Source organism: Oncorhynchus mykiss, chromosome 16 (genome assembly GCF_057628025.1).
Source record: "Oncorhynchus mykiss isolate SJ-2025 chromosome 16, ASM5762802v1, whole genome shotgun sequence".
NCBI lineage: Eukaryota > Metazoa > Chordata > Actinopteri > Salmoniformes > Salmonidae > Oncorhynchus > Oncorhynchus mykiss.
Genome location: NC_143037.1, coordinates 63,861,731 through 63,882,781, shown reverse-complemented (window position 1 = coordinate 63,882,781; position 21,051 = coordinate 63,861,731). Strand labels below are relative to the sequence as shown.

At 44.1% G+C, this 21,051-nt stretch overlaps 1 protein-coding gene across 4 annotated transcripts in view; it reads right to left on the bottom strand.

Annotated features, from left to right (window-relative positions):
- Positions 1-21,051, bottom strand: part of LOC110492492 (dedicator of cytokinesis protein 3) — a 103,652-nt gene that overhangs the window by 3,292 nt on the left and 79,309 nt on the right. For 2 of the 4 annotated variants that reach the window (XM_090203726.1, XM_090203728.1), the window contains exons 22-53: positions 19,400-19,481; positions 18,470-18,640; positions 11,929-12,121; positions 11,548-11,675; positions 10,844-10,990; positions 10,652-10,750; positions 10,458-10,552; positions 10,214-10,289; positions 9,722-9,822; positions 9,536-9,594; positions 9,281-9,429; positions 8,899-8,984; positions 8,499-8,525; positions 8,276-8,371; positions 8,106-8,166; positions 7,870-7,963; positions 7,603-7,751; positions 7,168-7,254; positions 6,565-6,669; positions 6,056-6,197; positions 5,796-5,962; positions 5,577-5,663; positions 2,837-3,016; positions 2,058-2,141; positions 1,820-1,936; positions 1,622-1,743; positions 1,386-1,524; positions 1,221-1,302; positions 941-1,053; positions 500-584; positions 237-359; positions 17-99 (exon numbers count right to left, since the gene is read on the bottom strand). In XM_090203726.1, coding sequence (XP_090059852.1) covers positions 17-99; positions 237-359; positions 500-584; positions 941-1,053; positions 1,221-1,302; positions 1,386-1,524; positions 1,622-1,743; positions 1,820-1,936; positions 2,058-2,141; positions 2,837-3,016; positions 5,577-5,663; positions 5,796-5,962; positions 6,056-6,197; positions 6,565-6,669; positions 7,168-7,254; positions 7,603-7,751; positions 7,870-7,963; positions 8,106-8,166; positions 8,276-8,371; positions 8,499-8,525; positions 8,899-8,984; positions 9,281-9,429; positions 9,536-9,594; positions 9,722-9,822; positions 10,214-10,289; positions 10,458-10,552; positions 10,652-10,750; positions 10,844-10,990; positions 11,548-11,675; positions 11,929-12,121; positions 18,470-18,640; positions 19,400-19,481 — 3,529 coding nt within the window. The remainder of the gene's footprint in view (positions 1-16; positions 100-236; positions 360-499; positions 585-940; positions 1,054-1,220; positions 1,303-1,385; positions 1,525-1,621; positions 1,744-1,819; positions 1,937-2,057; positions 2,142-2,836; positions 3,017-5,576; positions 5,664-5,795; positions 5,963-6,055; positions 6,198-6,564; positions 6,670-7,167; positions 7,255-7,602; positions 7,752-7,869; positions 7,964-8,105; positions 8,167-8,275; positions 8,372-8,498; positions 8,526-8,898; positions 8,985-9,280; positions 9,430-9,535; positions 9,595-9,721; positions 9,823-10,213; positions 10,290-10,457; positions 10,553-10,651; positions 10,751-10,843; positions 10,991-11,547; positions 11,676-11,928; positions 12,122-18,469; positions 18,641-19,399; positions 19,482-21,051) is intronic. The other 2 variants (XM_090203727.1, XM_090203729.1) reach the window with 1 other exon arrangement.

The window sequence follows — 21,051 nt, the reverse complement described above, 5'->3', positions numbered from 1 at the left end:
CATGACTGTCTTTAACCTTTCTGAGAGAGCGAATGGGCAGTGCTGGGGGTGGGTCACTGTTCTGGTGGTGGAACGCATCAAAGTGCATCAGGAAGTGACCTAGAGAGAGGAAGTAAAAACATTCATATCAGAATAAACTTCCCATGTACTTTACAAAACCTTCTATTTAGTGTACATGACAGCTAAGGGACTCTTACCCATAAATAAGGTGTATATTATGACATGATTGTTCTTACCTGGTGGGAAGGACCTGGGCGGGACGGGGGGCATGATAACACCCCCTGTAGGTCCCTGGATGTAGGGCACTGTCTCCCTACCCTCCCCATCTAGACTCCAGCTGCTGGGGGCACTAGGGAACACTGTGGGAACACCAGAAAACCACATGTTCACTACAGAGCTAGGAAATCCTCCTATTGTATGTGTAGTTGTGTCCTACTTAGCTCAACACTAGAGAAAAGCATCATTAACCAATTTTACCACGCAGATTCAGTATACTTGCCTTTCTCTGGCAAGCCCATGTGAGGATCAATGCATGGCTTACAGGGGCTCACTTGTTGGAGTAAGGCACGCTGCAGATTGTTGCTCTGCAAACAGAGAGACAACACAGGCTAAAAATAAGGGTGAAGTATAAGAACAAACAGTATGCTCTGTAGTCTCAGTACCAGTATATTTCTGCTTCGGGCCAATTTGCTGTTCCAAAGCTTCAGTGAACTAACTGTCTTCTTAAATAACTAATGCAGCAATGTCGTCAGTCCATTTGGCAGCAATGTCGTCAGTCCATTTGGCAGCATTGTCGTCAGTCCATTTGGCAGCAATGTCGTCAGTCCATTTGGCAGCAATGTCGTCAGTCCATTTGGCAGCAATGTCGTCAGTCCATTTGGCAGAAATGTCGTCAGTCCATTTGGCAGCAATTGAATGGTTTGGCCTGTAATGTCAGTACCTGTCCGTTGTCAGTCATGCTGTAGTACATGGTGTTGTTAGTTCTCTGGTGAGGGGGCAGCAGAATCATCACCTCCCGGTTGTGTTTGGTTTTATCCGGTAGGGACGGAGAGCCTGGGGGAGGGAGGGAGGGGGATAGGATGGGCCTGCTGTAGACTGTATGGACACCAGAGACCCACTGATAAACACTGGATATACACTGACTGACAGTTATAGTCACAACTGTGAATTAGCATGTTTCCTAAATAAAACATTTACTTTCTGGTGCAGGAGTCACTCACCTCTAGCGCTGGAAGGGGCGGAGTTGATTATCTGGGAAGAGGTGGAGCGAATGGAGCTCAGACTGGAGGAGGAAGGGCTTGGCTGGAAAATAAAACATCTGTTCACACACGTATCGTCAAAATGTACAAATCTTGTGTGTGTGTATGCGTGCATGTTAAACCCACCTGCATGTGTGCCGTATCCTCAGGGGGCTCTCCCATCAGGCCATCTGTCAGGATGACCAGGTTTCCTCCCGCCTCGCTGGAGGTGTGAGAAGAGAGGGAGGAGGAGGACTGGCGTATAGAACCTTGCAGGTTCATAGGGCTAAAATAGAGGGAGAGAGAAAATCATGTTTTAAAAGGTGGTCACATTGAGATTACTGTAACATCTCTTTCTCAAGTGAAACCTGTGTGAAACTGACCTGTGTCTGTGTATCAGACGAACGCTCTCTGGGCTCATGTGGCTGTGAGTGGTCAGGATGCCTCTGGGAGAGTTGACCCCTGTGTAGGCCGCTGGCAACCCCTGTTGGGCCACATATAAAGACTGCTCTGAATATTTACACTGACTGCACGCGCACGCGCACACACACACAAACAGAAGAGCATGTGGAACCACTTACCTGGTGTAAACCAGCCCTCATCATGTGGAACTGATCTATCAGCTTTTTGTGCAGAGGACGCATTTCTGGGTGCACCAACTTCTCGTGGACAGCCAGCCCCACTCCAAGGATGTGAACCTGTGACAATGAAACAACATGTAGGAAAGAGAGAACATATGGTGTATCTGTCCTCTATACCCATGTACACTGTATGGACCATTGACCAGTGGGCAGTGAGGAGTTAAGAGTTGTGTCTGACCTGTTCCTGCATCAGGTCATTTAGCTGAGCTATCCTCTCTGTGTCCTCTGGTTGACTGTTGATGTACTCCTTATCAAAGAATGCCTGTGGAGGATGAACATGGGATATGAATGAGTTACAAGGCATACTCCAAGTCGATATTCACATAATAATAATAATAATAATAATAATATGCCCACACATTGGGGAAACAAACATTCTTTCCTATTGGTATTGTAAAAGAGCCAACTTGGTCGTAGATTTTTTGTTTTACAGAAAGAACAAAACATGCCGAAAAGCTGCTGTGTTGTTCAATGTACATGAAGCCAGGTCAAAAATCTCAACCAATGGTTCGAATGCTCCCACATAGGGAAGTAGAGCCTGCAAGAAGAGCCCTGTGGCTTCAAGCTATTCGGTGTGGGAAATGGAGGGACGCTGTGTCCATCTACGTGTGTGGAAAACATTTAACTTGTTTAGTACAGTCCGTTTGTAACTCCACTAACTTTAGTATGCTATAAATACTGCATCCAAAATAACACCTTTTTTTACTGCAGTAATTTTGCAGTGTAACTACAGTTAGAGTTTAGTATAACTGCACTTCACTGCAGTTATTCTGCACTTATTGCATCCAAAATACTACAGTCGACTGCAGTAACTGCACTTTTACTGCAGTTTCAAAACCTGCCTGGTTTCCCCACAGGCGGGCAGGGTCGCAACGTTCTATCGAATACCAACTGGGTCCTTAGCAGATAACACTGAATGTTCCCTCCATCCCTCCCTCCATCCCTCTCTGTCAGTACCTCCTGGTATCTGGCGATGCCCCCGTTGACTGCAGCATCTATGACCCCGTTGAGCAGCATGCTGAGGGGGTTGATGTTGCCATGGTGCTGCCGGTGCTGGTACTGGCTGATCAGAGTCCGCAGCTCCTGGGTCTTATTCTCCACCACGTAGATGGCATTCTCCAGAGGGCTCACCTCCACCTGCACACACACACATAGATTTGAATCCATAATGACAGAGAGAGAGGCAAACACAAATGATGCACCCGCTTGCATCATCTCCCTAAGGAGTCTGATGTCACAGTTTGAGAAGACAGTATGAGACGACAGTATGAGACGACAGCGTGAGACGACAGCGTGAGACGACAGCCTATGGGATGACAGCATGAGATGACAGCATGAGACGACAGTATGAGATAACAGAAGCCAATGAGATGTCAGTATGAGACGACAGTATGAGACGACAGTAGCCTATGAGACGACAGTATGAGATGTAAGTATGAGACGACAGGCTTTAGATGACAGAAGCCAATGAGATGACAGTATGAGACAACAGAAGTCTATGAGATGACAGAATGAGACGACAATTTGAGATGATAGTATGAGATGACAGTAGGAGATGACAGTTTGAAACGAACGTATGAGACAGCACTATGAGATGACAGTATGAGACAGCAGTATGAGATGACAGTATGAGACGACAGTATGAGATGACGTTTGAGACGACAGTATGATGACGATAGTATGAGAAGACAGTTTGAGACAACAGTATGAGAAGACAGTATGAGACAACAGTATGAGATGACCGTTTGAGACGACAGTATGATGACGACAATTTGAGACGATAGTATAAGACAACAGTATGAGAAGACAGTATGAGATGACAGTATGAGACGACGTTTAAGACGTTAGTATGAGACGACAGTTTCAGATGATAGTATGAGACGACAGTTTGAGACAACAGTATGAGAAGACAGTATGAGAAGACAGTATGAGACGACAGTATGAGATGACAGTATGAGAAGACAGTATGAGATGACAGTATGAGACGACGTTTAAGACGTTAGTATGAGACGACAGTTTCAGATGATAGTATGAGACGACAGTTTGAGACAACAGTATGAGAAGACAGTATGAGAAGACAGTATGAGACGACAGTATGAGATGACAGTATGAGAAGACAGTATGAGAAGACAGTATGAGATGACAGTATGAGACGACGTTTGAGACATTAGTATGAGACAACAGTTTGAGATGACAGTATTAGATGACAGAATGAGATGACAGTATGAGACGACGTTTGAAACGTTAGTATGAGACGACAGTTTCAGATGATAGTATGAGAAGACAGTATGAGACGACAGTATGAGATGACAGTATGATATGACAGTATGAGACGACAGTATGAGACGACAGTATGAGAAGACAGTATGATATGACAGTATGAGAAGACAGTATGAGATGACAGTATGAGACGACGTTTGAAACGTTAGTATGAGACGACAGTTTCAGATGATAGTATGAGACAACAGTTTGAGACAACAGTATGATATGACAGTATGAGAAGACAGTATGAGATGACAGTATGAGACGACGTTTGAAACGTTAGTATGAGACGACAGTTTGAGATGACAGTTTGAGATGACAGTTTGAGACAACAGTTTGAGATGACAGTTTGAGACAACAGTATGAGATGACAGTTTGAGATGACAGTATGAGAAGACAGTATGAGACGACAGTATGAGATGACAGTATGAGACGACGTTTAAGACGTTAGTATGAGACGACAGTTTGAGATGACAGTTTGAGATGACAGTTTGAGATGACAGTTTGAGACAACAGTTTGAGATGACAGTTTGAGACAACAGTATGAGATGACAGTTTGAGATGACAGTATGAGACAACAGTATGAGAAGACAGTATGAGAAGACAGTATGAGACGACAGTATGAGATGACAGTTTGAGACGACAGTTTGAGACAACAGTTTGAGATGACAGTATGAGAAGACAGTATGAGACGACAGTATGAGAAGACAGTATGAGACGACAGTATGAGACGACAGTATGAGATAACAGAAGCCAATGAGATGTCAGTATGAGACGACAGTATGAGACGACAGTAGCCTATGAGACGACAGAATGAGATGAAAGTATGAGACGACAGTATGAGATGACAGAAGCCAATGAGATGTCAGTATGAGACAACAGTATGAGACGACAGTAGCCTATGAGACGACAGTATGAGATGACAGTTTGAGATGACAGTATGAGACAACAGTTTGAGATGACAGTATGAGAAGACAGTATGAGATGACAGTATGAGATGACAGTATGAGAAGACAGTATGAGAAGACAGTATGAGATGACAGTTTGAGATGACAGTATGAGACGACAGTATGAGATGACAGTAGGAGATGACAGTATGAGACGACAGTATGAGATGACAGTATGAGACGACAGTATGAGATGACAGTTTGAGATGACAGTATGAGACAACAGTTTGAGATGACAGTATGAGAAGACAGTATGAGACGACAGTATGAGAAGACAGTATGAGATGACAGTATGAGAAGACAGTATGAGAAGACAGTATGAGACGACAGTATGAGATGACAGTTTGAGATGACAGTTTGAGATGACAGTATGAGACGACAGTTTGAGACAACAGTATGAGAAGACAGTATGAGACGACATCATGAGATGACAGCATGAGATGACAATAGCCTATAAGACGACAGTATGGGATGACAGTGCTCCTCACCAGTTCTCTCCTCTCCACCTCAGCCCAGCGGGAGATTCCAGGGAGGGGACGAGACAGAATCAGGGTGGTTCTCTCAATCCACAGGCTCTGAAAACACACACATAAAACACTGAATCACCTTCTGTATAGTATATAGACAATATAATTACCTTCCATTGTCATTCATTCTATTTAGAAATACAAAGCAACAACTTGGACATAAAAGACACACACACATACTCTGAACTCATTCTCCCTGTCCTTGGGTCCCTTGTGGAAGGGTCTGTCGTAGTGAAAGCGAGTGACATTGTTGATGCGGTAGAAGCTCTTGATCCTCTCTGGGACACGCTCCAGCTGAGGCACATCAGTAATGTCTGACACTGGGGTCACCGCATAGATCTGCAGGTCTGAGGCCACGTGTTAAGGTAAACATAGCCAAATAGGCTGACAGTTGAGTTGACACACACACACACACACTGACCATGGTTAGGTTAGGATACACTGAGCATCACTCTGTAGGAGGGCGTCATCTGGTTGGTTGGGGTGCTGCATGGCAATGGCCTGTGGGAATTCTCCCAGCATCCTTTGCTGGAAATCCTCAAGTCGTTCATAGTCATAACCCCGGCACACAAATTCCTTATTCTGGAGAGAAGAGTTGTCATCCAATTGATAGGTACAAAAAAATAGCAATTAGATAAAAGATCCTGTGTGTGTGCGCGCGTGTGTGTGTGTGTGTGTGTGTGTCCACACAAGGTCAAATTTTATTCTAGGGGGTTTAGGGTTAGAATTAGGTTTAGTGTTAGTTTTAGGATTAGGAGCTAGGGTTAGGTTTAGGGTTAAGGTTAGGTTTTGGGGTTAAGGTTAGGGTTAGAGTTAGGGTTAGGGGGTAGGAAAAATAGGATTTTGAATGGGACTGAATTGTGTGTCCCCACAAGGTTAGTTAAACAAGACAGTGTGCGTGTGCATGTGTGCGTGTGTGTGTGTGTGTGTGTGTGTGTGTTCATCTCACCCTAAGGAAAAAAGGAAACTTCCTGCCATAGAAGCCCATCCTGAAGAACTCTGGTTCAATCCTCTGCTGTTCTATGATGTTGTCATAGTACGCAGCTTCCATTTTCTATAAAGACAAAAATACTTGATTCAACCCTCAGAGAGTCTTGATCTTTCTCAGCAACACACATCAACGAGGTTCCCTTGATGACAAAGTGGTCATAATGTTTTTGATATTTTGTGTATTGTGTATTGTGTATTGTGTATTGCAATGTAAATATATTTCCACAATGTGAGGACAATAAACTATTTATATTATATTCCATTCCTTTCTATTTACTTTCCATCTTTGTGATGATGAGTAGTGACTGGGGGATAAAGTAATGGCTCTGATGCAAATCATTTTTTAAAGAGACAGGGATAACACAGAGAGACAAGGGGAGAAAGAGAGAAAGAAAGAGAGGGCCAGAGAGAGAGAGAGAGAGCCAGAGACAGACACAGAGAGAGACAGAGACATAGAGAGACAGAGAGAGAGAGACTCAGACAGACAGACAGACAGACAGACAGACAGACAGACAGACAGACAGACAGACAGACAGACAGACAGACAGACAGACAGACTCACCCTTATCCAGCTCAGACTCTGGTAATCATATAAGGTTTCATACTGGAAAGCCAGTTCCCGACAGAGTGATATTCCATATTCCCAACACTGGAAAGAGACAGAGACAGAGCTCTCACTCATATGGAATCTCTCATTATAGGTATATCATGTCTATGGAATATCATTCTCAGGAGGATTTGAAGGGAAATCATGACACATGCAGAAGTGCTTAGACTTGAGATGTACATCCATTTGGAACTTTATCAAATAAAATGATGGTTTAATTTGGGCCAAATTAAAAGATCTCACATTTGAATAATACCTAAAGTGGCTAGACAAAGCCTTGCACTTCCTTTGTTGAATTACTTATTTTTACTTGTTTTAGATTGACTTTTTTTTTGCTTGACTTAACTTAGCTTGACTTAACTTAGCTTGACTTATTTTAGCTTGACTTGCCTTTCCCTTGTTGAAATAGTGGAGGACTTTGCGACTGAGGCCCTCCTTGCGTTGCCACTCGCTCTGTGTGGGGTAGTGGAGGAACTCTCTGAGGGGGCGGTCCTCCCAGTGCAGCAGTTCCCAGTACAGAAGCAGGGTGAACGCTGCCTCTGTTGGTAGGGAGGACACAAAGGTCATCACAATTCACCACATTGACCTTACGTAGTAATCCTGACTGTCACAGGGTTCCAATACTATACCGTGTGAGCAGGTTGACCAGTGTGTTACCTGTGTAGTCCTCTGCCTGCAGGTGCAGATCACACAGCTTGTGGATGTAGCGGATGTACATCTCCTCCTTGTTCATCTCAGACTTGTAGAAATTCTGGGGAGGACAGCCAAATGTTATCAGGAAGCAAGATTACTACAGCAACCAAAAACCAAAGTACATTTGCAGTTGTCTCAACACATCTCTGGCATAACTGGTATATAAGTTATAAAGTATAATAAATCATACGATGTCTCACCATGAGGTTGGAAGAGCCACCAATTTTCTTGTTCTCCATTTCATCTCCTTTCATACACTCCCTAAAAGTAGAGCAGGGTTTTGATGTCTCTCCAATCTCTACAGTACATCCATGTATGTAGTCAATGTTATGATATTAACATGTTGCTTGTAATGAGTAATCCAATCTACCTGTAATCTAGCAGCCGCTCCATCAGTCTCGTGACGGAGGTGACAAATGAGATGCCCGTCTCTCTCCACGTCTCCTGCTCAATTTTCTCAAGTAGGCTACAGACAAACAAGCTCTATGTTACACGTGCACATTAAGGACAGTAAACCATAAATACTTATTTATTTGAGGATCAGGATAGTGGTAGAGCTAAAAGCTTGGGCTGTGGGGAAACGGATATCTTACCTGGGGTAAGGCCCAAACAACTGGGTCCTGAAAGACGCAGCAGAAAAAGACAACAAGTCAGGAGCATACAAAAGAACATTAAAGATGTAGGATCTTAATTTGATCACTCTTTTGTTTTGGAGAATTTTCCTGCACAGAAGGAAATGCAAACTTTGTGTATTCAATGTTTAAAAAGGTTTCTAAATGTTGTAATTTCCACTTTGAAATCTCAGACCTGATTTGCCCTAACGAAAAAGTATCAATCCTTACAAAAATGCCATTAATTATAATACACTGTTGCTGCAAGATAATTTTCCTGCTGTAGCAAACTGACTCAACTGAAGATCCTACATCTGTACTACAGCACACTGACTCAGGTCACATTGTTTATGAATAGAAGACTGAGGTTGTTGGTTCTTACAGCAGACCAAAAAGCTCTCTGTGATTGCCATCCCCTTTCCCATCTGACACCATACTCTCCAGCTTGTCCATCAACTCTGCTTCCACCTACAGACAGACAGACAGACAGGCAGACAGACAGACACAGACAGACAGACAGACAGACAGACAGACAGACAGACAGACAGACAGACAGACAGACAGACAGACAGACAGACAGACAGACAGACAGACAGACAGACAGAGAAATAGGTTAGTGCATAAGGAACCAACCATCCCACTTCTACAGTAGCACTAAAATCATAGATCCATAACATAGATATGATATTGGGTTATAACATGAAGTTAAACAAGGCCAACAGAGGATGAGCGGTGGCACACAGCAGGGGACAGACAGCACTGACCAGTTTGAAGTTCCCGTTCTGCCTCTGCTCCCAGTCCATCATGTCATGGAAGATGGGAATCATGATATTCCGGACCTCGCTCTGAGGCACGAGCGTCACTCCCAGGAATGGACCCATCATTCCAGGGATAAAGTGGGGCTTATTCTCACCTGGAGCACGCAGAGAGGGCACAACACAGATGTTATAGAAACACACATGACATTACCCATGAAGGCTAGAATGACAACAAAGCATCTGAATGTCATTTTATCTCACCAAGCTTCTGCCACATGCTGAAGAGCTCATAGGCCATCATCACTCTCATGTCTCCATACCTACAGAGGAAGGACGAGGGGGGTGGGGGGGGGGGGGGGGGGGGGGGGGGTAATGTAGAAAACGTAGAACTACTGACCACACACACAGATAAATACACACACACACACGTGATGGAGAGGTTCTTACTTGTCCAGGACTTTCTTCCTCTTGGCCTGTGTGAGGGGCTCCAGCTGCAGACTGGGCTGGTTGATGTACAGGACCGTCAGGCTGAAGAAAGAGTTCCACACCTGAGAAAGAACATCAGACACGTGTTCAAATTCCCTTTAACGGCAAAGACCTATCCATCTGTTATCTATCTATCCATGTAGGCCTACGTCTTAGCAATGTTGTCACTTTATACATTTCACCATCCGGTTATGCATTTCAATAGTTTCTCTGCAGTCATAAATCCAGGTTGAACCAACTCAGACACATAAGACTGGAGACAGGTGCAACACAGAATGACAGCATAATGTTGTTAGGAAACCATGGAGAGAAAAACAGAGTCCTTTGTGAACAGAGAAAGACAAGGAGAGAACAGCAGGTTCTGGGTCGACTTCTCCGGGATATTTATCAGGCTCTATTGTTTACTGCTGTTGTTCAACATGACACGTCTCGTTTCTCTACAGAGGCACGCACCTTGAAGTCAAAATCCGCCTCAGAGAAGTTCTTGTGTAACGCTGGGGACAGGTACTGTGTTGTCACCACAATGACACTGCAGAAGAAGTCACAGCAAAACGTTAGGATAAAAAAGACGCAACGTCTACACAAATGTCACGTGCTATCAGCGTAAGGACTTTCATCTCATAGCTGCATATTTTCCCTTATCTCCTATAGGAGGCCATATGAAGGCAGTGTTACAGCTAATGCGAGTCAGACTTACTGACTGGTCAGAAGCCTCATGACACTCCAGTCTCGGGGGAAGATGGTGAGCTTCATCAGGTTCCGGAACACACAGAAGATCTTCAACAGGAACTCCTGGAAGTCAATGGAGGTAGTGAGTATTGTGTACATTATCATCTACATATTATACCTCAGCCCCAGGTTCCTAAATCAGACTGAGACTGTAGCTCTCACCTTGAGTTCCTCTTTGCTGTGGAAGTTGTTGAGCAGGTGGTGGAAGTGGACCTCTGTCATCTGTCTAAGTAGAGACAGCAGAGTGGACACATACTCCCCCTGGACAGGCAGAAACACTTCCATATCAGTGAGGTTCCATGCATTACAAAACATTATCTTTTTCATGTAGTGTAGGAGAGGAGAGTCTCTGACCGTGATCTCAGCCGTGCACTGGGGACAGCGCTGCCCCCTAGCTGTCTCCAGAGACTGAGACTTGGACATGATGGACAACAGAGTCTGGAGCAGAACATCCAACAGGCTCTCCACCATCATCTCTACCTCCTCCTGAACAGAAGACTCCTAGGAAGAGGGGGAGAGAGAAACGATGGGGAGAGGTGAGGAAATAGGAAGGATAGAGTGGGAGGGGCAGAGAGAGAGATAGAGAGAAGTAGAGAAGAGGAGGAAAGAGAGAGGGAGATCGAGGGAGAAGGAATTTAATGAATAATTCATTAATTTGTATAAGCCGCTCGACAGACCAATTAAAATATTAATTCAGCACTCAACGTAAAGTGGCCTACAAAATAATGTCTTGACAATAATGTCTGAACAATGACATGGTATTATAATTGCCTTAACCAGCCTTGGCAGTGTATAAAGTTTTACCAACTAGTCTGTCATCCCATCTTTAATTCCATTTGATACAAGAAATGTGAAAAGAATGTTTAGCTGGGATACTATAGATACACTACTGTAGGTGGTCTAGTAACCAGTTATGGTACCAGCTTTTGTTACAGAGAAGTAGCCCCTAACCACTGATACAGGGTCAGATATAATTTCATCCTCCTAATGATGATGATTAGGACAACTTCAACTCCAATCTCTTCTACTGCAGTAGATTCAGTGGTGATGTGATGTACCATAGCACTGGTATTGATGATGGAGAAAATGCTAGTGAGGATTCCTGAGCAGATCAGCAGCTCCCTCTGCTGGCGCAGGTGCAGGTGGATGTGATGCAGGACCACCGGCAGCAAAATACTACGAGACTCTGAGAGGGGGAGAGAGAGGAAGAGGGGAAGAGAATGGGAGGGATACGGAGAGAGAGGAAGAAGGGGAGAGAGTGAAGGATCAATTGTAGAAAGATTTTAACCAGCTTTAGCCTTTGCCTTTTAGATTCTTTGTCCTGACAAAGAACCAGTTACAGGTAAAACAATCTATTACATTTCCACTTTAGGAGCATCTAACAGTGTTCACAGTTTCATTTGGTGTTAGTAAAGCTGTCCTGTAGTCTTCAGTCTTACCAGGGAAGAAGAAGAGCCTGCTCTCGACGGTGCGGGCGATAGACTGCAGTTTGACCACGTCCATAGACTGACCGATGTCCACCGTACTGGGCATGCTCCCCAGCGTGCCCCGGACATACTCAGCCACCTCCTGCACTGTGAACATCTGCAGCAGCTCGTCAAAGATGTCTGGGAAACTGTTCAATAACGCCGCCTGACAGGGTCAAGGAGAAGAGACAAGAAAGGAGGGAGAGAAAAGGAGAACAGACAGACAGACAGAGGGAGACAAAGAGGCAAAGAGAGAAGAGCAGAGAGACAGGGAGAAGCAGGTCTAGATCACTTGTAAATGACACTATGCCATAAGGGAGTTTTAGGACTGTAACATCCATACAGGGATACATACGTCTTAAAAGGACCATAAGAAGAACGTAAACCAAAACAGGGCAGGGTAACACATATCTTATCGAGGGAGGTTGACAGCTGACAGAGAGCAACTGCTGCACTGGGTGTCCAACACAATGTTGCGCTGTGACTAACTGAGACGAGGGAGACTTGGAGCATGTCTACCATAGAAAAGCATGCAGTTGATCACAACAGTAAAAAGAGGGATCAGAATAAAAATAAAATGATACAAAGTATATCAGCGGAGGCTGGTGGGAGAAGCTGTAGGAGGACAGGCTCATTGTAATGGCTGAAATGGAATTGATGGAACAGAGTCAAACATGTGGTTTCCATGTGTCACGACTCCTCCTCTGCATTGCAGGGGCGGTTCCTCCTGCAGGCAGAGGAGGGTCATTAGTGATTGGAGTCACTTGGGATCAGAGTATTTAAACTGTCACTAATCACCTCTCTCTCTCTGCTAATAGTTTTGTTTACAATAAAGATTTTTTTTTAATTGGCCTATACCTGTTGTTCGCGTACCTGTGACATGTGGGGGCTCGTCTGTAAGTTAAAGTTAATTGTACTTTAGTCTTTAGTATTTTAGTTTACTTTAACATTTTGTTATAGTTAAGGTTTTGTCTATTTGTTTATTTGTAATTTGGCTTATTCGATTATTGTTTTGTAGTTTAGTTCAGATTGCCAATTTTTTTGTTGGAGGGGATGTTTTGGTTGGGCCAATATTGGAGAGAGCATTGAGAGCCATGTGTTCTTTTGGTTCAGTTAGCTTGGGAGCTAAATTTGGTTAGCAATTCACTCTGGGTTTTTCTGGGTTTTGTTCAGGTGGGAGTCCTCTCATGTTCAGGCTTATCAGCGAGTGTCAATAGGAGGCTCGTGGTGTTTTTGTTTTAGGTGGCAGTGAACGTGGGTAGAGCATCCCTTTCCCTTTTCCCCTACATTGGCTCGGGAGCACCTCTGTGGTTATGGGGGGGGGGGGGGGGGGCAGTGAACGTGGGTAGAGCATCCCTTTCCCTTTTCCCCTACACCGGCTCGGGAGCACCTCCGTGGTTATGGGACGGGGGGGGGGGGGGGGGGCAGTGAACGTGGGAAAGGGATGCTCTACCCTTTTCCCCTACATCGGCTGGGGAGCACCTCCGTGGTTATGGGGGGGGGGGGGTTGTTTTTGGTTTTGGAGGATAGTGGGGTGTGGCTCCTGTCCTTGAACCCAGACTGACAGCAACTGAGTTGTGTTTTTTTTGGAGCATTTGTAAGAGTTGTATTGGTTGAGGAAAATGTCGTCCATTTTGAGTAGTTTTGTTCAAGCTCCTTCAGAGGTAGTCTTAGAGTTGTGTACTAAGGAGCAGTTCATTGAAATTGCTGAACATTATCAGATTGAGATTGTTGCTAAAAAAAAATTGACTGTTAAAACTAGATTAAAGCAGGGTCTTGGAGAAATGGGTGTTTTTTGGGGTCAGTCTGCTAGTAGTGGGGGTGCAGGTTTTCAGTCTAGCCCTTCATCTTTTGAGCAGCAAAGGGAGCTGTTGCAAATGCAGTTAGAGAGCATTTCTCAATCGCTCTAATAGACCAGAAGGACTACCACAGTTTGATGTTTCACAGAATCTTCGTTTGTTGCCTACATTTGAGTCAGATCCAGACACATACTTTGCTTTATTTGAGCATATTGTGGAAGCTAGAGCTTGGTCAGATTTGGACATGACTATGTTGTTGCAATGTGTACTTACAGGTAAAGCACGTGAGGCTTTTACAGCACTGAGTGTAGCTGACAGTAAAGTTTTTGCTAAAGTTAAATCAGCAGTTCTGAAGGTCTATGAGCTTGTGCCAGAGGCATATTGTCAATGTTTTCGTTACAGGAAAAAGTTAGATTCACAAACCTATTCTGAGTTTGTTCATGATTTGACTTCTGCATTTAATTGTTGGTGTACAGCTTCTGAAGTTACTACTTTTGAGGGTCTGTCTAATTTGATTGTTAAAACAGTTCAAAACTTCTGTGTCTGACCAGGTTGCTACATACATGAATGAACGTAAAGTTAAGTCTCCAAGTGATGCAGCAATCCTTGCAGATGAGTACAGGCTAACACATAAAAGCCATTTTGAGTCAAACAGTGACATGTACCATAAAAATAACTTACTCCTAGGAATAGTAGGTCACCTTTTTCTGGGGCTTCTTTCCAAAGACATCAGCAGAAGTTTGGGTCCGGAGGACTTAAAGCACCGGTTAATGCTAATACCTGTCGCTACTGTTTAGTTGAAGGACATTGGAAGAAAGATTGTCCTCTGCTTAAATCAAAAAAAGTCAGGTCATCACCTGCTGTGATGACAGCTCCTGTTACAGCCTCTGACCACCAGGGTGAGCTTTTTCAGCCACTCGTTGAGTTTGATTCTGTCTTCCCACTGATTTTTCAGCCTTTATTTCAGATGGTGTAGTGTCCCTGGTAGATGGCAACCAAAATGTTTCAATCAAGATCTGAAGAGACACTGGAGCTTTAGATTATTTTATTCTGGAATCTGTTTTGCCGTTCTCTAAAGAGTCTGATACTGGCAGTTGTGTAATGGTATGTGGTATGGGTTTAGTTCCATTCTCTTGTCCTTTACATGAAGTTACCTTAAAATATGGTCTGGTAGAGGGTGATGTAGATGTTGGGGTTAGACCCCAGTTGCCAGTAGAGGGAGTCCACATGATTTTGGGGAATGACTTGGCAGGTAGTAAGGTGTGGGCAGATGGCAAACTAAACATCTGTAAGAAGCAACCTTCAGGGTCACCTGCAAGGGAATCTCAGGATCAAAACTGTATGTCTCCTGAGGTATTTCCAGTTTGTGCGGTTACCCGCACGGCCTCTCGTAAGGAGATTGAGAGTAAGCCAGAAAGTCTTGAGTTGCCGGTCAAACTCCAGACAGAACAGATGACTAGTTCTAGAGAATCATTGATGGCTGAGCAAAAGGCTGATACTAACTTGGCTGATCTGTTTGATAAAGTTGTTCCTGATTCAGTGGTGAGGAATAGTGCTCAGTGTTATTTTCTTCTGGATGGGCTGTTGGTCAGGAAATGGGTTCCACACTATGATCAGGGTCTAGGAGAACCAGTCTTTCAAATAGTTGTACCTACTACTTTGCGAAATAAAGTGTTGCAAACTTCACATGGTGATGTGGCAGGTCATATGGGTGTTCGTAAAACGTATGATCGCATACTTCGTTATTTTTTTCTGGCCACGTTTAAAGCGGGATGTATTGCAGTTTATTAAAACTTGTGATACGTGTCAGCGCACAAGCAAGCCAAACCAGGTTGTAAAGCCAGCACCTTTGTATCCAATACCAGCCATAGGGCAACCTTTTGAGCATCTTATTATCGATTGTGTTGGGCCTTTACCAAGGTCCAAGTCAGGTCATAGCTACGTATTAACTGTTATGTGTCAAGCAACCAGATATCAGGCAGCTTTTTCCTTGCGTACCATAAATTCAAAATCAGTAGTTGAAGCGTTAACTCATTATATTTCAACATTTGGGATTCCAAAAATCATCCAGTCAGATCTGGGGTCTAACTTTACCTCCCATTTATTTTCTCAGGTTCTCAAACCGCTTAAAGTTAAACACAAGTCTACTGCGTTCCATGCCCAGAGCCAGGGAGCATTGGAACGTTTTCATCAAACTTTAAAATCCTTGTTTCGTGCATACTGTACAGAACTGTCTGCAGATTGGGAGGAGGGTTTACCTTGGCTGTTACTAGCTGCTCGTGAAGTAGTGCAGGAAAGCACAGGGTTTAGCCCAAATGACTTAGTGTTTGGTCATAAGGTGCGTGGGCCTTTAGCAGTGTTGCAGGATGGTTGTTTGCCTGAGGAACCACCTCAGAACCTTATTGACCATGTAAATGGTTTTAGGTTGAAGTTGTATAGGGCTGGTGAACTGGCGAAAGAAACTAAAATCTTCTCCATGGAAAATGAAACTGAAATATGACGGACAGGCTGAGCTGCGTGAGTTTAGTCCCGGTGATCGTGTACTTGCTCTTCTGCCTCTTGTAAGTTCACCTTTTCAGGCCAAATATTGTGGTCCTTTTCATTGTGTTGCGTAAAGTGTCAGTTCAAATCTATCTTATTGAAACCCCTGGTCATAGGAAGTCCTCTAAATTATGGCATGTGAACCTGTTAAAATGTTATCACTCCCATGATCTAAGCAAAGTAGAAGGCACTCCAGCAGTGAGGTCAGTGTTGACTGCTGCTCCAGTCACTGCATCTTGTGGCTTTCATTTGATGGAGCGGATGAGAAGAGGAGGACGTTAGGGTTTCAGATGAGGTCTTACAAGGTTGGTTGAAAAACTCCCAGACTTTGCAAACCTTGGTTTTGGTAGATCATTTAGACTCTGAGAAACCTGATGAATTGGTAGCTTTTATTAGAAACTACCCTGTTTTGTTTTCTGACACTCCATCGCAAACCCACTTATTTGTCTGAGGTCCATGCAAAATCCCAACCAGCGCCTGATGCGTTTGGCTTTGTTCTTGCAACCATTCAACCTTGATATTAGACACATTAGTGGTAAGGATATTATCATTGCTGATTCTCTGTCCCATGCTCCTTTTAACCTAGTTTGTATATTCTATCTGACCCCTACAGGCTGTCTGCGCCTCTTTCCTCTTAAATTGCCCCCCAGGTACCAGGGCTGCCGAGTTTGAGAGGTGGACAGTCAATTGGGGGGACACGGGGCTACTACTAGGAGCTGGGACCTTTTTGGGGGGGGGGGGGATTTGAATTGTTTTGAATATGTTGGAGGAATGTGGGTTGAGTGGGTGGGACCCTCATTTTAAGGAGGGGTGGTGTCACGGCTCCTCTGCATTGCAGGGGCGGTTCCTCCTGCAGGCAGAGGAGGGTCATTAGTGATTGGAGTCACCTGGGATCAGAGTATTTAAACTCACTAATCACCTCTCTCTCTCCGCTCCTCCAGGTATGAACCTGTTTTTTTATAGATTTTTTTAAAGTTTTGCATAGTTTTCACTCAGTCATTCACACACACAGATTCACGCATCCATGCACTTTACATACATACACCTTACATTATGATACTTCCACACCTCATTCCTTTTTCTTAGTTTAAAGTTAATAGTTTTGTTTACAATAAAGAACATTTTTTAATTGGCCTATACCTGTTCGCGTCCCCTCATTTTTGCCACAGGCTATGAGCAGGCCTGTGACAATTGTGTGATACCGTTCCATTTATTCCATTTCAGCAATTACAATGAGCCAGTCCCATCTCTCCTCCCACCAGCCTCCACTGAATTATATATGCATTAAAGGTCTAAATGTTTGGGCAAACATTTAAAAATAATAGCTTTAAACTGTAACTGATCAGTGCACCATTATACCAGGTAATTGAATGCTTTAAAAAAAGAGGAATAAGATATATGGCTACAGAAGTGCCATGTATTACCGATCTCTACAGCTTCTGTCCAAAAACAAATCCTGTGAAATGACAACACATACTGGAGGAGTTACTGGCTAGCTACAGTGGCTAGGGTAGATAACGAACAAGCTATGTTGATCATAGCAAAGGCACACCCCATTTCTGTTTGAAAATTGAGAAAGAGGTGCTTCCCGAGTGGCTCAAGGCACTGCATCGAGGTGCTTGACCTGGGTTTGATCCCAGGCTGTCTTCGCGCTCTATTCTTCGCGCTCTACTCGATTTGGCGGGCTGGGCGCCTGCAGGCTGATTTCGGTTGTCAGTTGAACGGTGTTTCCTCTGACAAATTGGTGCAGGTGGGTGTTAAGAAGCGCTGTTAGGCGGGTCATGTTTCGGATGACTGATGGCTCGACCTTTGCTTCTCCCGAGCCCATTGGGGAGTTGCAGTGATGAGACAAGATTTAATTGGCTATCATGAGAATAGTTTTTTTTTTTCTTCTTACAAAATACATAAATACAATTGGAGAAAGAGGCGGACTGTTTTTCGTTCAGATTTAAAGTGCTTTACAGGAAAGCAACAAAGAAATGAAACAATACATGAAATCAATGACAAATTATTGATACATGAATGTCAATTGAATCAAAGCTAAATGAACACAAGGAACAAAGGAGCCGATAAGCTCATAATAGTCCAGTCAAAATGTACTGATCTGTCTATGTAGTTATCCCTTCTGGGATAAAGACAAGCTAGAGACAGACCGGAAGTGCTGATGTTCTGACCTGTGTGAAGACGAGGGTCTCTGAGCTGCGGCTGTCCAGACTCAACACAAAGCGGATGGACTGGAAGAGCTCCTGGATGCTGGCCCTGAACAGCTCCTCCTCCATACCACAGGTCGCTCGCGAGTACAGGATCCGAGACTGGACGATAAACTTCAACAGGTACTCCAGAGCCTGCAGGGTGGACAGAGGACGAAATAGGATACAATTACCTGTAAAACACAATTATCTTTATTTTATGTGTAGTGTGGTGGTTTGCGTTGGGTTGTGTTTCTTTCTTTAGGCCTTGTAATACAATATACCTTTACATGACCATTTCAGCATCAAAGAGCAAACCTTGGTATCATAATTCATGTCAGTATTCTGCAATGCAAACATATCAATACATATTGATGATTCCCTGTCATAAGATATCTCTAGTCTTCATCTATCTGGAAACCTCCCCTGATCTACCATGGCTTTAGATTATACTATTTGACATTCATGTCATTTTTCCTTTCATCTATAGGCGTGAGGTCTAAACGTTCCATGTTTGGTAAAGAAATGCATGTTGGGAGTGTCTAACAGTGTGTGGGTTGACTCTGTTTGTCCAAACCTCCTCTCATGTCCTGATGTGACGTGAGCTTTACCCTCATGACCTCCTGGATGTGGTCCTGTCCGACCACCTTCGATGTGATGTGATGTGAGCCTTACCCTCATGACCTCCTGGATGTGGTCCTGTCTGACATCAGATGTGATGCGAGCCTTATCTTCAAGGCCTCCTGGATGTGGTCCTGTCTGACAACCTCAGATGAGATGTGATGTGAGCCTTACCATCATGGCCTCCTGGATGTGGTCCTGTCTGACAACCTCAGATGAGATGTGATGTGAGCCTTACCATCATGGCCTCCTGGATGTGATCCTGTCTGACAACAGATGTGATGTGAGCCTTACCCTCATGGCCTCCTGGATGTGATCCTGTCTGACAACCTCAGCAGAGCGGTCCATGTACCACTTCAGACAGCGAATCAGCTCTCTACAAGAACACAGAGTAAAGAGTGTTAAACATGGAGTATTCCATGGCCATATAAGACAAAGAAAATGTACACTGGTGTCATAGTCAGGTCCAAGATTATTGGCACCCTTGATAAAGATATTATTATGTGTAGTGTGGTTTGAGTTTGGTTGTGTCCTTTCTTTAGGCCTTGTAATACAGTACACCTTTACATGACCACTACAGCATCAAAGAGCAAACCTTGGTATCATAATTCATGTCAGTATTCTACAATGCAAACATATCAACACATATTGATGATTCCCTGTCATAAGATATCTCTAGTCTTCATCCATCTGGAAACCTCCCCTGATCCACTGTGGCTTTAGATTATGTTGTCTAAAGTTTTATGAGTTGGAGAACACGTTGGGGAGGGATCTTAGACCCTCCCTCCATACAGAATCCTTCCAGATCCTTGATTTCCTCCGGCTCCCTTCTTCAATTTAAACCGCAGGTTTTCAAGGGGTTTCAAGTCCGGAGACTGAAATGGCCATTGTAAATGTTATTTTTCCGGCCAATGAACTATTTCTTTGTGGATTTTGATGTGTGCTTGGGGTTATTGTCTTGCTGGAAGATCCAATTGCGACCAGGTTTCAGCCTCCGGTTCGGGGTAACCAAGTTTTTGTCCTGGTACAGAGTAAAGTTTGTGACCTTAAAAAGCAAAATAGCCCCATAACATCAAAGATCCAACAGCATATTTTAAAGTAGGTATGGGGTTATTTTCTGCTCATACATTCTCATGTTGATGCCAAACCCACCACTTCTGTGCACAGACAAAGAGCTCTATTTTCATATCATCTGACCATAGCACGCACCGCTTCCAATCCAAGTGCCAATACCTTTTAGCAAACTCCAGGCATTTATATTTGTTGGATGACACTGGGAACACACTGGTTGAATCAATGTTGTTTCAACGTCATTTTAATGAAATTGCGTTGAACCAATGTGGAACAGACATTGAATGGACGTCTGTGCCCTGTGTGTGGTGGGGGGGTGGTAAGACATCGAAATGAGACTGCATGAGCAGAAAACAACCCCATACCTACTGTAAAATATGGTGTTGGATATTTCATGTTATTGGGCTCTTTTGTTTCCACTGGTCCTGGGGCACTTATTAAAGGGATACTTCAGGATTTTGGCAATGCCCTTTGTCTACATGCTAGGAACATGTTAGGAGATATCAGCCTGTACCAGGACATTTTAGCCAAAAACCAGGTACTGAAGGTCCCCAAGAACACAGTGGCCTCCATCATTTTTAAGTGGAAGAAGTTTGGAACCAGCAAGACTCTTCCTAGAGCTGGCTGCCCGGCCAAACTGAGCAATCGGGGGAGAAGGGCCTTGGTCAGTGATGTGACCAAGAACCCGATGGTCACTCTGACATGGCTCCAGAGTTCCTCTGCGGAGATAGGAGAAGCTTCCAGAAGGACAACCATCTCTGCAGCACCACCAATTGGGCCTTTATGGTAGAATGGCCAGATGGAAGCCACTCCTTAGTAAAAGGCACATGACAGCCCGCTTGGAGTTTGCCAAAAGGCACCTAAAGACTCTCAGA